General features: G+C 43.2%; 1 protein-coding gene across 6 annotated transcripts; it reads right to left on the bottom strand.

Annotated features, from left to right (window-relative positions):
• Positions 1-994: 994 nt before the first annotated feature.
• Positions 995-12,484, bottom strand: ZNF75D (zinc finger protein 75D). 6 transcript variants are annotated; one of them, XM_036840395.1, is made up of 6 exons: positions 12,207-12,484; positions 10,165-10,690; positions 8,769-8,961; positions 7,923-8,014; positions 7,458-7,584; positions 995-1,932 (listed from the first exon to the last, which is right to left on the bottom strand). In XM_036840395.1, the coding sequence occupies exons 2-6, from the start codon at positions 10,573-10,575 to the stop codon at positions 1,223-1,225; spliced, it is 1,533 nt and encodes a 510-aa protein (XP_036696290.1). In that variant the 5' UTR covers positions 10,576-10,690; positions 12,207-12,484; the 3' UTR covers positions 995-1,222. The 6 variants fall into 6 exon arrangements, with proteins under 6 accessions (XP_036696290.1, XP_036696293.1, XP_036696291.1 ...); XM_036840398.1 differs by lacking the exon at positions 10,165-10,690 and having other exon boundaries at positions 998-1,932; positions 12,207-12,481; XM_036840396.1 differs by lacking the exons at positions 7,923-8,014; positions 8,769-8,961 and having other exon boundaries at positions 998-1,932; positions 12,207-12,482.
• Between the last annotated feature and the right edge of the window lie 3,229 nt (positions 12,485-15,713).

Genomic DNA, 15,713 nt, shown 5'->3' with positions numbered 1-15,713 from the left:
GCATGCAGCAAGTTCATGTTTTACCTTTCCTAAGTTTCTGGAATTTTTCTGATCCGTGGTTGGTTGAATCTGTGCATGTGGAACCTGTGGATAGAGGGCCAACTGCGCTCCCTGAGGCCAATGGAGAAGGAAGAGGAACCACCAACATGACCAAATCAGTTTCTGTCTGACCTGGCTCTCACTGAGCCATCACTCTAAGTCACAGGCCTCACCCTGCTCTGACTGGACACTCCCTCCTCACATCCAATGTTCACCGAGGCTACGAGGCCATGAGGCCACGTGGCTCTCCTTACCACTCTAGTAAATCAGTTTGCAGTATCTCCAGACCTTCCTGCAAAGCATCCATGTGTACGGGGCTACGGCTGAAATCGGCCTCCTGTTAGGTCCTGGGCAGGGTGGCATCAACTTGAAAGCCTTGCAGTCCACACAGTGAGAGTCAAAAGAAGGCCATTCACCACCGCCCTCTGCCTTCTAGATACCTGGATGAGGGCCCTGACCACCTCCCTTATCATTTCATTCTAAATACCTCAGTGCTGAGAGGATCAGCAGGAAGAAAGATATCAAGTGCTTCCAGGGTCCCTAGGTCTGTGCTGGCATTCAGGCCTCTGCTTGCTGCTTGGAATTCCTTGACAGAAAACACTGCAGTAGTGGGTGCTCAGGAGAGAGGCAACTAGAATGGGGGTACTTCTCCCAGGGCAAACACTGAACCCTCTCTTCCTGTTCCAGAATGAAGTTCCCTGAACCCTGGCTTGGTTGTTCATGTAGACAGAATGGTAGCCACAGAAACTGCCTCGAACTTAGTAATTCTCTCTGAGCTCCCTTCAGAGGACCTGAATACTCTTATTTTCCGTCTCTCCTGAGAAAGAATGGGAGTAGGACTCATGGCCATCACGTATTTGCTGAGCACCTGATACCTGAAGAATTTAGATCACGGAGGGTGGGGAAGCTGAGTAACCAGACAGATACAGATAGAAATAGACAGACAGGCAACTTTAGATATATGAGAACTATTTCACTCTTTTATTTATAAAGAAGTCATTATGCATCAGTCTTGTGCCAGACACTGAGGATACAATGCTGAATAAAACAGACTTTAGATTCCTTTTTGTGAAACATGACATATGCCCCTCCCAAATTTTGCTGATGATAGATTCCTATCACTGGGTGCCTCATCATTTTGTATTCTTTCATCACCTCTAGTGTCAAGCTCTAGCTGCTTTCTTCAGACTGGAGACACTGGACACGACTCCCTTCTCCTGTGGAGTTTCTGGTGTCTAAGAAGGCTTGACCGCCTGCTAAAATTTCTCCTGCATATGCTACAAGTATAAGGCTGCTCACCTGTGTGGGTTCTCTGGTGTTTAATAAGGTGGGAGTTCTGAATGAACCTTTTCCCACATTCATAACATTTAAAGGGTTTTTCTCCTGTGTGAATTCTTAGGTGGGTGTGTAGATTTGTGTTATGACTGAAGCTTTTCCCACACCATGAGCATCTATATGGTTTTATTCCTTGGTGTGCCAGTAAGTGCTTATTAAGATCTGAACTCCACCTAAACCTCTTATCACACTGTTGACATTTATAGGGTTTCTCTTCAGTGTGAATTCTCTGGTGCTTAATTAGGTCAGAGCTAACTCTGAAGCTTTTCCCACATTCCTGACATTTAAAAGGCTTCTCTCCTGCATGGCCTTTCCCATGAAGATCCATACGTTTTGGAAGCTCTTGTCTGCAAGTTGTAAGTTTCTTTCTTTTCTTCCCTGGAAAAGCTCGATGCCGTTTCCGTACCCTGTGTGTACCACCATGATTTTCTTTGCCCGTTGTTTTCTGGGCAACTTTCATTCTGGCCTTTCTTAATACTTTGCGTCCTGATGCTTGTATTTCTAATGTAGAAAGAGATACACGTTGCTCACTTCCAGTGTCATTTTTGAGCTTTAACCCTGTTGGAATAAACAGAAGAATCAGACATCTGATCCCAGAACAAGAAAACTGTAGGAATGAAAAGAAAAATCAATGATGACAGCTTTTAAAAAATACAAGAACAAGTGATTTCTGGTCCAATCTGGACAAAACGGCATAGGCCCATTTCTCCCTGATCCTCCTTGCTAGGCACAACAACAAACCCATTCAAGAATGCAAGACACAATGATCAGAGAATTCTAAAAAGTGGTAAAAAGAAGGCAAAATGGTTTGGGACCCCAGAACTACAAGAGTAACACAGCAGGTGTCTTACATCTCCACACCCAAAAAAGAAGGCAAACCAGATCTAGTGTTTTCCAAACCTCAACCTAGCAACAGAAGGCTACCTGGATGGGCTTATTCCTTCCCAAATCTGAATGGGAAACCTTCTGACAACACTAGAACCCCAGTGAGGAGACACCAAATTAAGCATGCAGAACTAGCAAGAGGGACCTAGCCACAAGTGGCCAGGCCCAGGAAGCCTCTTCATCCCTATATGTCAGAGATTCCCACTGAGAGACACTCTGGCCTAGGTAAATATCTTCCTCACCATCAGGCAGCACCAGTGGGGACGGAAGGGAACCCTAGTAGTACCATATAAACCAAGGAAACCAAAATAACACTATAAAGGCTCTGAAAATTAAACTGTCACTAGACACATACTCCACAAAAGTAGGAAAGAACCTGTGTGCTAAATTAAAACAGAGTGACTGCCCATTAAAATAAAATATTTAAATAGGACCCAGACTCTCCTAACATAATGGACAAAATGATCAGGATGCAATAAAAAAAATAACACATCACACCTAGAACCAAAAAAAAAAATCACAGCTTGAGTGAGAAAAGGCAATCTGACAAAAATGGAATCAGACTAGAAATCAAAACCAGAAAGACAACAGAAAAATCTAAAAATATATGGAAATGAAACAGTATACTGCTAAATAATCCATGATTCAAAGAGAAAGTCTCAAGGGAAATTTAAAAATACATAGTTAAATGAAAATGAAATTAAAATATATCAAAATATGTGGAATGCAGCTAAGGGAATGCTCAGAGGAAAATGTATAGCCCTAAATGCTTACAATAAAAAAGAGGAAAGGTCTCAAATAAATAATCTAAGTTCCTAACTCAAGAAACTAGAAAAAAAGAAAAATAAAATTAAAACAAGTTGAAGAAAGGAATAATAAAGATCACAGAAGAAATCACAATCAAACAAAAAGCTTATTCTTAAAGAAAATAAAATTGATAAACCTATATCAACACTGACAAAAATAATAGAGAAGATACAAACCATCAGTGTCAAGAAGGAAACTGGGTATATCTCTACACATTCTGCAGCAGTTAAAAAGATAATAAGGGAATACTATAAACAACTTATGTTCATGAATTTTAAAAGTTTGGAAAAATGGGCCAATTTCTCAAAATCCACAAACTACCAGAATTCAACCAATATGAAATAGATACTCTGAATAGCACTCTGACCATTAGAGAAATTGAATTCATAATTTAAAAGCTGCTAAAAAAGACATCTCCAGGTTCATATAGTGTTACTGGAGAATTCTACCAAATATTTATAGAATTAACACCACTTTTATATAATCTCTTCCAGAAAAGAGAAGAAGAAGAAATACTACCCAAATCATTTTATAAGGCCAGTAATTACCCTGACAGCAAAATCATACAAAGACAGTACTAAAAAAGAAAACTACAGACTAACATCTCCCATGAACTTAAATACAACAATCCTCAACAAAATACTGGCAAACTGAATGCAACAATAAGTAAGAATTATATACCATGATCAAGTAGGATTTACTGCAGGTATGCAAAGCTGGTTCAACATTTGAAATCAATCAACATAACCGGGGCTTCCCTGGTGGCGCAGTGGTTGAGAATCTGCCTGCTAATGCAGGGGACACGGGTTTGAGCCCTGGTCTGGGAAGATCCCACATGCCATGGAGCAACTAGGCCCGTGAGCCACAACTACTGAGTCTGCGCGTCTGGAGCCTGTGCTCCGCAACAAGAGAGGCCGCGACAGTGAGAGGCCCGCACACCGCGATGAAGAGTGGCCCCCGCTTGCCGCAACTGGAGAAAGCCCTCGCACAGAAACGAAGACCCAACACAGCCAAAAATAAATAAATTAAATTAAAAAAAAATCAACATAACCTACCATATCAACAAGCTTCGAAAGATCATAATCCCATTAACTGACACAGAAAAGTATTTGACAAATCCCACATCCATTCACGATAAAAAACACTCAGAAAATAAGGAATTATATCGACTTGATAAGAGTATCAACAAAAAAACCTGTACTAACATCATAGGTAATAGTGAAAGGCTTAAACTTTTTATGATAAAGTTGGGAATAAGGCAAGAAGTCGGCTCTCACCACTCTTATTCAACAAAGTACCAGAAGTTGGCGCTACTGCAACAAGGTAAGACAAAGACTGTCTTATGTGTAAAAATCTATGTGTAAAAATCCCAAGAAATCTACCAAAAAAACTTCTTAGAACTAATAAGTGAGTTCAGTAGGGTCACAGGATAAAAGAACAAAACAAAATTAGTGGCACGCCTATACAAAAACAACGAACATGCAGAAACCAAATTTAAAATAATACCATTTACAATTTCTCCAATGAAAATTAGCTTCTACATACACGTAACAAACATGCAGAAGATCCGTACACTGAAAATTACAAAAAGCTGATGAAAGAAGTCAAAGAAGACCCGAATAAATAGACATACTGTGTTCACTGATTAGAAAGATCAACATAGTAAAGATATCAATCCCCCTCAAATTAATATATAGGTTTAATGTAATTTCTAGCAAAATTCCAACAAAGTTTATTTTAGACATAGATGAGCTTATTCTAAAATTTACATGGAAAGCAACAGGCCCTAGAATAGCTAAAATAAAATTTTATCTTGACAAAAGAATAAAGTGGGAAGAATCACTCTACCTGATAGATATTAAGGCTTCCTAAATTGTATAGCTACAGTAATCAAGACAGTGCAATACTGGCAGAGGGATAGACACATAGCTCGATGGAACAAAATAGATGTACACAAATATGCCCAACTGATCTTTGACAAAAGTGCAAAAGCAATTCAGTGGAGGAAGGCCAGTCTTTTCAACAAACGAGGCTGAAGCAACTGGACCTCCATAGGCGAAAAAATGAACTTCAACCTAAACTTCATACCTTATATAATAATCAACTCAATAAGAATCATGGACTTAAATGTAAAATTATAAAACTTTTAGGAAAAACATAGGAAATTTTCGGGATCTATAGCTAGTCAGACTGCTAGCCTTGATAACAAGAATACAATCTGTAAAAGGAAAAAATAAAAAATTGGTTATCACAATTCAAAACTTTTACTCTGTGGAAGCCCATGGGAAGAGGATAAAAAGAAAAATACACAGCCTTGGGGAAACTCCTTGCAAACCACATATCCAAGAAAGCACTGGAATCTACAGTCTATAAAGAACTCTCAAAACTCAACAGTTAAAAAACAACTTAATTAAAATATGGGCAAAAGCCATTTCACTGAAGATAACATAGAGATAGCAAATAAGCACATGAAAAGCTACAAAACATCATTAGCTATTAGGGAAATGCAAATCCAAAGCACAATGAGATAACACTACATACTTAGCAGAAAGGCAAAAAAAGCATTTTTTAAAAATGGTGATACTACTAAACAATGGCAAGAATGTGGAGAAACTGGATCACATCCATTGCTGGCTGAGAATGTAAGATGGTACAGCCACTTTGAAAAACAGTTTGGCATTAAACATGTAATTACCATATGAACCAGCAATTGCACCCTTCAAGGCATTTATCCCAGAGAAACGAAAACTTATCTCTACACAAAATCCTGTACGTGAATGTTCACGGCAGCTTTATTCGCAATAGCCAAAAACTGAAGACAGCAAAAATACCTTTCGATGGGTGAATGGTTAAACAAATTGTGGTATATCAATATCATGGAATGCTTCTCAGCAGTTCATCTGAACTACCGATACACGCAATAGCTAAGATGAATTTCCAGGGACTTATTCTGAATGAGAAAAGTTAATCCCCCAAAGCTACATACTGCATGACTCTATTCATATAACATTTTTGAAATGGCAAAATTTAAAAACTGTAGAACAGATCAGTGGTTGGCACAGGTTGGTGATGGGGTGGGATGTGGGAGGGAAGTGTGTGTGGTTATAAAAGGGCAACAGGAGGGCTCCTTGTGGTTATGTAACTATCCAGTATCTCGATTGTGGTGGTGAATACACAAACCTCCACATGTGATAAAACTTTATAGAAATACACACACATACAAGGAAAAACGGAAACATGAATAAGGTCAGTGGACTATACAGTATTAATATCATGGTTGTGATATTATATACTTTCGCAAAAGTTATCATTGAGGGAAAATGGGTAAAGTGTACATGGGTTCTCTTTGTATTACGTTTTAAATATGCATATGAATCTACAATTAACTCAATAAAAAGTTTAATTAAAAAAATACAGGAACAAAATCTTAAAAATGTTAAGCTCCTATGAAGGTTCCTATCAAGGAATCTTCTCCTCTTCCTATGTATACACTTACCTCAAGGAGACTCTCCAAGACTGTCCTTGAACTCTTGGGGACCTCGGGTCTATGGTTCTTGCCCTTGTGCTAAACAGATCGCTTTAAGTTTAGGGTGCAACGATAATGTTCTGAGAATAAAACTTTGAGGTCATGGACTGCCATCTTAATTCCAGACTATTTTCAGGAAAAGTGAATGACTCTTTTCTACTTTTATTTACTCCCAACATTTAAATGGGCAGAATCTTAGATTCCACATCTTCTTTATACTCTACTGTGGTTGTAGGTGGATATGCAATGAGGAAGCGAAGAACTAAACCTATAAGGAGGACAGATGGAAACGACGTGGAGGGGGCGGGGAGTCCAGTGGTATTCCAGCAGACCTGCTTAGAGATGAGGTGGCTTAGACCAGATGGTGAGAGCAGAAGAGGTTGAGACGTGGTTGTACTCAGCACCTTTTGTTAAAAACTTTTTTATCTTATACTGGAGTATAGGATACTCCAACGGCATTGCAGAACCTATTCTGAAGACAGAGCTCAGGGCACTTGCTGACAGATCGGCTCGGGGGTATAACAAAAAGACCAGAATAAAGGATAACTGAGAGGTTTTGGGCCTGAGCAACTGGGTAAGTCATGGTGCCCGCTACTGACATGGAGAAGATATGGAAGAGTGGGTTTGCAGGGCGGGGCAGGAGTATGAGAGATCAAGAACTCTACCTAGAATAAAGAAGTGAGACATGTATACGTAAAAAGCTCTCCGGGTGGTCTGGATATGCCTTTCCTTTTCCCCACACCATCAAGCTGAGAACCAACCCGCCACTGGAACACTGGGACTCTCTCACAGGAGTTCATTTTCCATGAACTGAGGACGGGACAGATTACACAAGTTCTACACAAAGGAAAGGAAGAATCTTTACCTAGAGAGGTGACAGTCGCATAGTTTTCCTGCATTACATTATTGTAGAGGATCTTCTGAGAAGGATCCAGTAATTGCCATTCTTCATCGGTAAAAAACAAGGCCACATCTTCAAATGTCAACGGACTCTAAAGAAGAGAATAAGTTGTAGCTCAGTACTTGCCACGACAGAAGCCGTCCTATCACTCATCTCCGAATGACACGGGAGGCCAGTCACTGAAGATGGTAAGAGTATAAGATTTAAGGGAAAAGAAGTGAGATGAAGGAAGAAAAGGAAGGCACCAAAGAGATCAGTACACAGCTTGGGAGGTGCCCAATTCCCACAGGGCCAAGCCTAGTTGCCTAGAGAACACCTGGGGCTAACGAACCTCAGAGCACCTGCCGGGTACGGTGGGTCATGGGTAGCAGAGAAAAGCAGACAAAGCCACGTTCAGGCTGCCTGGAAAAGCTGGAAAGTACAGCTCACCTGGGACTCAGGCAGGATGAGCTCAAATGCCGTCTTCCAGCTTGGGGTGCTTGTCTGCTCAAAAAAGTCTAGAATCTGTTGAGCAGGCACAGCTGTGGGGGGAAAAGAACCAGAAAAAAATTTCTCTCTTTTCTATTTATGAATACCCTGAGCCAATTTCTACAATATAGGACTCCTTTGGTAAAGATGGCTCACCTTCGTGTGCGTGTGTGTGTGTGTGTGTGTGTGTGTGTGTGTGTGTGTGTGTGGTGTGCTGTGCCAGAAGTGGCCTTCTCCTTGCAAACAAGAACCAAATATCCACCACTCCACAGAGCTGGTTCCCAGTTGACTCTTTCCACAGATTTCATGAAATAAAAGGAAATCCATTATGTTTTTCCTCTCATAAACTAAATTCTTCGCTGAGCTGGGCAAGAATTAGAGGTGTTTGAAAATGAAAGCCTCAGGTCCTCCAGTGTATGGTAGGAAATGTGGGAGATTTCTTTCATTACTTTTTTCCTGGTGTACAATTTTCTTCCCATTCTGCCAATGACAGCCCATTTCTGATCCCAATTTCTCCTCTAACTTGTAAAGGTGAGATGACCCTGCCTGTCCCTGCTCTATCTTCCTCTCTCCTCTCAAATTTCTAAGGAGCAAGGTCCACATTGTGAATACCAGGGTTCTGTGATTTGGATGTTTCTGTACCACAGAATGACCCTCACCTTCACCCACCACTGGCCTACTATACTCCCGCCAGAGACATCCTAACTGCCAGCAGGGCTGGGCAGCTGGAAAATTCCTGTGACATTCTAGCTGAACCAATTACTACCACAGCTCCCAGGAGAAGAGAATTATTATGAAGCTCCTCACCTCTTCCACATAAAAGCTGGGTTTCTTTCTGAGTATTCCAGCCCAGCTGTTCTTGCAGTACCCAGTATGTATTCCAACATTCTTTCTGGAACACATCCATTGGTTGGGGCTCTGCTGGCTTCCACTGAAAGCCTGGGGCCACTGCTGTTCCTCCCAAGAGCAATGTCTCCTTTCCCAGCTCATGGGCTGTGACCTAGAAATAATCCCCATCCTCATTAGCAAAGAACTTTTGGTTTTGGGGTGGTGGTGGAGGAACAAACAAGACTAGAGCCCAGGTTTGGGGAGCGTGTAACGTTAAAGGAAGTCATTTTTAAAAACGAAGAGATACTGCACCATGGTTTTCTCACAAGGAACTATACACGTGATCTAGGAAGATTAGGCTAAAATGAGAGAAGCTGCGACCGCTGCCGGCCTCCGGCCCTCCACAGATGGCCACAGCTCAGGCCACGAGCAGGGTGGGGTAGGCTGCCTGTCCTCTCGCTGCCTCCACTCTCTTGCTTTCTAGACTTGGATCCTTGACCTAGTGGATTTGTATCTTCTAGTTTTCTCTAAAAAAATGAGAACGCGAATAAAAAAGGTTTTCCTGTCAGTCAGATTTTCCAATCCTCCCATGCCCAGGGAACGATTTCATGGAGAAAGGGGATGCAGTAGAGGGAAAAACTGGGGGAAGAGTTGGACCCTAACTTTCCTCCATATGCTTCAGCTGTAATAAGATGCCTGTGTTCCTCAAGGTGGACTCTCGAGGAAAGGAAGTGTGCTGCCATCTCCCAAGGACAGACCTTGGTTCCCCACTCACCAGCAAGGCCAAGGCCGAGCACTGAGGGAGGCCACAGGGCTCTTTCCTCCTGGCCCTGAGATGTGTGTCCCCACCACAGAGGGCACCACCCCTCAGCACTTTCTCTCCACTTTTCTGTTGGCACTTTTCTTCTTTCCGTATCCCTGTTTCCCTTTTTTCTTTCTATCTCTTCTCTTCCTCTGCAGTCTCCCCAGAGATGTTTGATTTATACTTTGGTTGCTACCCTCGCTTGCCTTTGATCTCTAAATGCTGTCCACGCTTTCAGGTTTTCTTCTCCTTCCCCAAGTCTTTCTTGCCTTTAATTTCTCTGTTGCTAAGTCCTGTCTCCTCGGCCATGCTAGACCAGGCCCACCACCCTCAATTCACCCTGGCCCTGAAGAGGGCAAAATGCATTTCTTTTCTCGAAGGCCAGGTAAGACTCCCAGGAACTGCGAAACCTGGAGGCTGACTGTCGCTGCAAGTCTGTGATTTCAGATCGCACTTAGCTGTTCTAAAGCAACAACAGAAGAGTGACCTAATCCATCCCATTCTCCAATTAGCAGCCCCCGCCCCGGACCTTTACCCTATTTCAGTGTACACGTAAGGAATCTTTCCGCTCACCTCATTACTTATTCCACCAGGTTCTTTCTGAAAACGGTCTACCAGGGCCACAGCCTCTCTGATGCTCTGTGGATGATACTTCTGCACCCAGTTCTGGATATCCCTGGGCAGAATGGTCAGGAACTGCTCTAGCACCAGCAATTCCAAGATCTGCTCTTTTGAGTGGATCTCTGGCCTCAGCCACTGATGGCATAATTCCTGCAGTTGGCTGACAGCCTCAAGTGGTCCAGGTGCTTCAAGATAATAGAAGCTCCGGAAGTGCTGGCGAGCGCTCTCAGGACCAAGACTGTCCATCTGTGGGCTGGATTTCTTACTCTGACTGGAGCTCTCTTTCACAGACCCCTTAGTCTCCCACAAAGCCTCCACGTGTGGGTACAAGCATGCATTCACGTTCAGATCACTCATCATCATTTGCTCTAGGAATAGTTTTACTCCTATGTGTGATATCCTCCTGGGCCACCTTTGACAACTGAGGCCTTGTCAGGCTTGGTACAAAACCAATGAGTGGATCTTCTCCCCAAGGTCACTGAGGGAGGGTAGAAAAAAAAAGTACACGTCAAGAAGAAAGCCACATGACACATATTTACTTGCTATTTATAGTTATCAGAGAAGAACGAACAGAAAAGTTCCTGTCCTGCCTCGCCTTTAAAATCAACTGCCACTCAGAATGACTCAAGACTACTTCAGGACATGCTTTTCCCCTTTCCTTTGTTACCCAACTTTGAAACAAAGCACGGCTCAGGGAAGACAAATGTCAGGTGATCACTTTTTCTTTTTTCTTTAAGGTTGATGGGTGAAAAAACTGGCACCCATTCACTAAAACGAGCTTTGATATCATCCAATACTTAATCTGTGTGCCCCCCCTGTCCCACCTTTACAAATGGGGCATATTTGACTTTCTCTAAATTGTAATAGATCACCCCAGTGTTTTGTCTTTAGTCAGGGGGAAAACAACTTCTCTGCCCCTTCGTCCTCTTATGGAGACTGATGTCTTTGCTTCATGGAACATTTGATATTCTCTTTTCCATCATATTAATATTGGAAAGGAAACTGAGGTGGCCACATCAGAAAAGAAGTAAAGTAATTAGAGAAAAAGTAACCTTATTCCTCTCAGCAAGTATCTCCCCACTAAGCAATCAGATGGCGTCAACACTGGTTTTTTTGGGAAGACTTATAAAGGGCACTGAGCGGCTTTGTACCTGTGTCTGAAAATTTTTGCTTACTTTACTGGAAAAACTGACAGTTGGCTTTGTCTACAAGATACCCAAACGTCAAACTGTAAAAAAGGAAAGGAGAAACGGTGACGATTAAGGTTCTTCAGAGACAGGAAGGGTCCTTGTAAACGTAAGCCTTCTCTTGACTTTACACTTCCTCAGGGTCATAGAGATCTTTAAGCAAGGCTGAGGATGGCCTTGAGAGTCTGCTTTTCTCGGAGGTGATGCAGCGGAAACAACAACAAAGTTCTTTCAAGGATGCCACCGGTATTCAAAGAAATAATCTGGCTGGCTCCTTGCTGCCTGTCCAGGCTCAGGAGGTACAGGGACACTTCCTGTTTTTCTTTGTCAGCCAAAACTAATGTCTCAGAAGCTGAAGTAACCCTTTCTCCAGTGATATGCTCATACGCCAGCGGAAACGGGCAAGTTTCGCTGGGCTCATTCGTAGGCCTTACGCCCCATCCCCCGTCTACACCTACAAGTGGGTCCACAAGGCTGGACCGACCGCGAGGACGCCCGCGTGCTCTCAGCACACCGGCAGCCTCCGAGCGTGCTTCGGCAGCAGCCCTGGGTTATATCTGCACACAGGGTACAAAGAGGTTGCTTCCGGAGGTTAGAAGTGGCTGTAGGAGACTGAGTGCCGGCCTCGCTGAGAACAGGTCCCGCCGGCTCTCAGGCCGACCCGCCGCCCGGCAGCGACGCCACCGCGAAAAGGAAAATGCTGCGCGCCCGCACCCCCGCTCGCCGCCACGCAGCTGGCGCGTGCGGCCGGCATTTCTCGGGGGCCCTCCTGACCAAACCCAGAAGGAAAAGCAGCCTGTCGGTTACCTCCACCCAGCTCCGGCTTCCGTGGACGCCACTTCCCTCTTTCTCGGCTCGGCTATGACGTCGTCACGCCTCCCGCCCCCACGGGGAGGAAGGAGGGTCCGGTTCCCGCGCTCCCGGGGGTGATGTCGGGAAAGCGCGAGGCCCCGCGAGCGGCGGGAGCACGGGGCGTTGGCAGCTCGGTTCCAGCCCGAGCGCTCTAACGCCCCGAGACCCTTCCCCAACTCGCCATTTTGGGGTCTCAGGCGGTGGACTGGCCCCAACCGGAAAAGGAAGAATGCGTTTCCGGTGGCTCCGTGACAGCCACGCCCAGCATCGCCGTCCCTCCGCCTGGGGAGTCGCAGCGCAGCCACGCCGGAACGGTCTCGCGGGTCCTTCCCGTCCCGGGTTTAGCCCCGGATGCAAAAAAAAAAGCGTTCTGGTCACCGAGTCTCGGGCCCGCGGGAGGCCTAGCGGCGCCCCGAAGGCGTCTCGTCGCCTGGGAACGATGCAGACTGCTGACGCCCGACGCCGTGATCTCGGACCCCCGACTTGCGGAGTGGCGTCCAGATTACTCCTGCGTCGCGTTCTGGCAGTCGGTGGCCCTTTCTACCGGGAAGTTCGCCTGGTTAGGGCCACCAACCCCGAAAGTCATCCCTAGGCTCGTCCCGGGACTCCTTAAGTTAAGAGGCCTTTGGTCCTCCTGGTCAGACCCCTCGCTAGGTCAGGAATAACAGTCCCTTATATTTTTAAAACCCTTGTCTGGTTCGCTGGCACGTCCTTCCCAGCTATTATTGTTTTATTCTTGTTAGGTAGGTTTTAACCTTATGGTGTGGGTTCCATTTATATTTCTCCTTGACATATAAAAAAATTGAGATGTAGGACGCGATGTCCGCAGGGTCACTTGGATTACCGGTGGCAGATTGTAGACCAATTTCGGTCTCCTGTTGTCATACCCCGTGTTTCTGCTACTACGTTATGCTTCCCTGAAGGAGAGGAACCTTGTTTCGTCTTATATCTTCTGTAATGCTTAGCATAGCCCTCTGGAGAAGGCCTCTTTCTAAGAACCCGAATATCTCGGGTTGTCAGTGTCTCCAACTTTTCAGTGTTTACCTAGTGTTGAGCCATTTGGACAGAAGTTATCCATATGAATCAAAGAGGAGAAACTGTATGTAGCTCAGTTGTACAGTGGGGATGAAATTGACCTCTTTTGGAAATCAGTGTGAGAAACCACTCAGGCTAGGGAACCAGAGCTCTGCATGCCTGGGAGGAAAATAAACAAGGATCACCTGTCAGCCTTTTTATATGCAAATGAGGATTACTCTCAGAAGATAAGGTCAATCCATATTTGCAAAGTAAAGCTGCCCAGAGGTGTGCGAGAGGACACAGTGCGCTATCTGTGATTGTAAACCTAGTAAAGATGTTTGCTTCACCAGAGAATCACTTTCAGAATGATTCCTTCAAAGCTCTGTTCCTGAGGGCAGGCATTGTCAACCGAATGTTTTATGACAATGAAGGGGAAGTTAGAGCACTGTTGCTTCTGGACAAGTCCCAGGCTTACCTTTCAGCTGAGTCACTAACCAATGAGGACGGTCGGATAACGGCATTTTCTTTTTCTTTTCTTTTTCCTTTTTATTTGAAATAGTAAGGGTTTTAAACCGTGTGGAGTTTAATATTAATCTGCCAAAGTTATCCCTTGTAATTGTCTTCAATAGAAATTATCTGTAGATTATATAGTTAGCCGTTTAGAACGAATATGGACATAAATATAATGATCTCTTCAATTTTCCTTATAACCTATTATGGCTTATATGCTTCAAAGAAAAGAGAAAATTCTTGAAAAGGACTAGAGACTCCAGGAAGACAAGTTGTAATTCACTTAAAACAAATTTCATTACATATTGTTAATATGGTTAGTGGTAAAAGCATACATTGAGTCATGTTTTCTTTTATAAAACTCTACAAAATTAAAGTAAAGGTTTATAATTTAAACCCATAACACCCAGATCCCATCCATAGTTATGTCTTGGCTAATATGTTTGAAGCACTAAGTAAAAAAGAGAAACTATGTAAAATCTAAAGGGCATTTTCTTTCCCCTAAACACTTCAACCTCGATTCACCCAAGGAATCAAGATGTGATCCTGGGCAGCAAACAACTTTATAGGTGGAAGAAACTTGAAGAAGATCTTGCAATTTTTGAATAAGGTCATATGAGCAGGACAAAGAAGGAAAAGGAATTTCTAAAATTAAAGCCTACAACACAAAAATGTTGTAATTTCTAACTGGGCCAAGAGTTGGGATAGAGGAATTTGTTTAGCAACTGCATAGGAAATCTTTACAGAAAGGAATCTGAAGATGTTCTGGAAGGCTTAGCAGAGGGCAATTGTAGATAAATTCTTGAGAAATAGAGAGAATTAGAAACCAACTTGGAAGAGAAAGGATGTGGTTAAATGAGAATGAGAAAGAAAAGGATTGCCTCCAAAAACCAAAGTTGTGATTACAAAGGGAGTTGTTTGGAAAAGAGGAAAGACAGGTGGAGAATAACAGCAGGCTGCTGAATTGAAATTATCTGCTGTAAGACAGAGTTTGGACTCCCTCCATGATTCTGTTGATACTACAAAGGAATTTTAAAAGTTTTATTTCGTGCTGAAGGAGATGCAACAGGTAGTAATCAAAGAACAGTTCCAATGCAGATTCCGTTGTAATAGTGGTAGCTTTTGAAACTGAGGCCTCATAATATTAAGGAGTTGTTAAACATGACTTTGACTTCTGGTTCTAGTAATTAGATTTTTCAAACAGCTTTATTGTGATATAACTCACAAATCATACAATTCACCCATTTGTAGAATGCCAAAAGTCAGTAGTTTTTAGTATATATGTAGAGTTGTACTACTATTATGGCAATCCATTATAGAATTCTTACATCACCCCCAAAACAAACACCAAACCCTTTAGCTGTAACTCCTCATTTCCTATAATTCCCCCACCAACCCTAAGCAACCACTGATCTACTTTCTTCTCTATACATTTGCCTATTCAGGACATATCATATAAATGGAATCATACAATATGTGATCTTTTGTGTCTGGTTTCTTTTATTAAGCCTGATGTTTTCAAGCTTCATCTATGTTGTAGCATGTATCAGTACTTCATTTCTATTTTACTGCTGAATAATTTTCCATTTTATGGATAGACCACATTTTGTTTTGTATGGATATACATATTGAAGTGTTTAGGGGAAAAAATATGGGTTTTATTTATTTATTTTTATTTTTGGCTGCATTGGGTCTTCGTTGCTGTGCGCAGGCTTTTCTCTAGTTGCAGCGAGTGGGGGCTACTCTTTGTTGCGGTGTGCGGGCTTGTCATTGTGGTGGCTTTTCTTGTTGCAGAGCATGGGCTCTAGGCGCACAGGCTTCAGTAGTTGTGGCACATGGGCTCAGTAGCTATGGCTCGCAGGCTCTAGAGCGCAGGCTCAGTAGTTGTGGCGCACGGACTTAGTTGGTCCGCGGCATGTGGGATCTTCCCGGACC

Source organism: Balaenoptera musculus, chromosome X (genome assembly GCF_009873245.2).
Source record: "Balaenoptera musculus isolate JJ_BM4_2016_0621 chromosome X, mBalMus1.pri.v3, whole genome shotgun sequence".
Lineage (NCBI taxonomy): Eukaryota > Metazoa > Chordata > Mammalia > Artiodactyla > Balaenopteridae > Balaenoptera > Balaenoptera musculus.
Note: the sequence above shows the minus strand (reverse complement) of the source record. Positions and strands in the feature narration are given on the sequence as shown.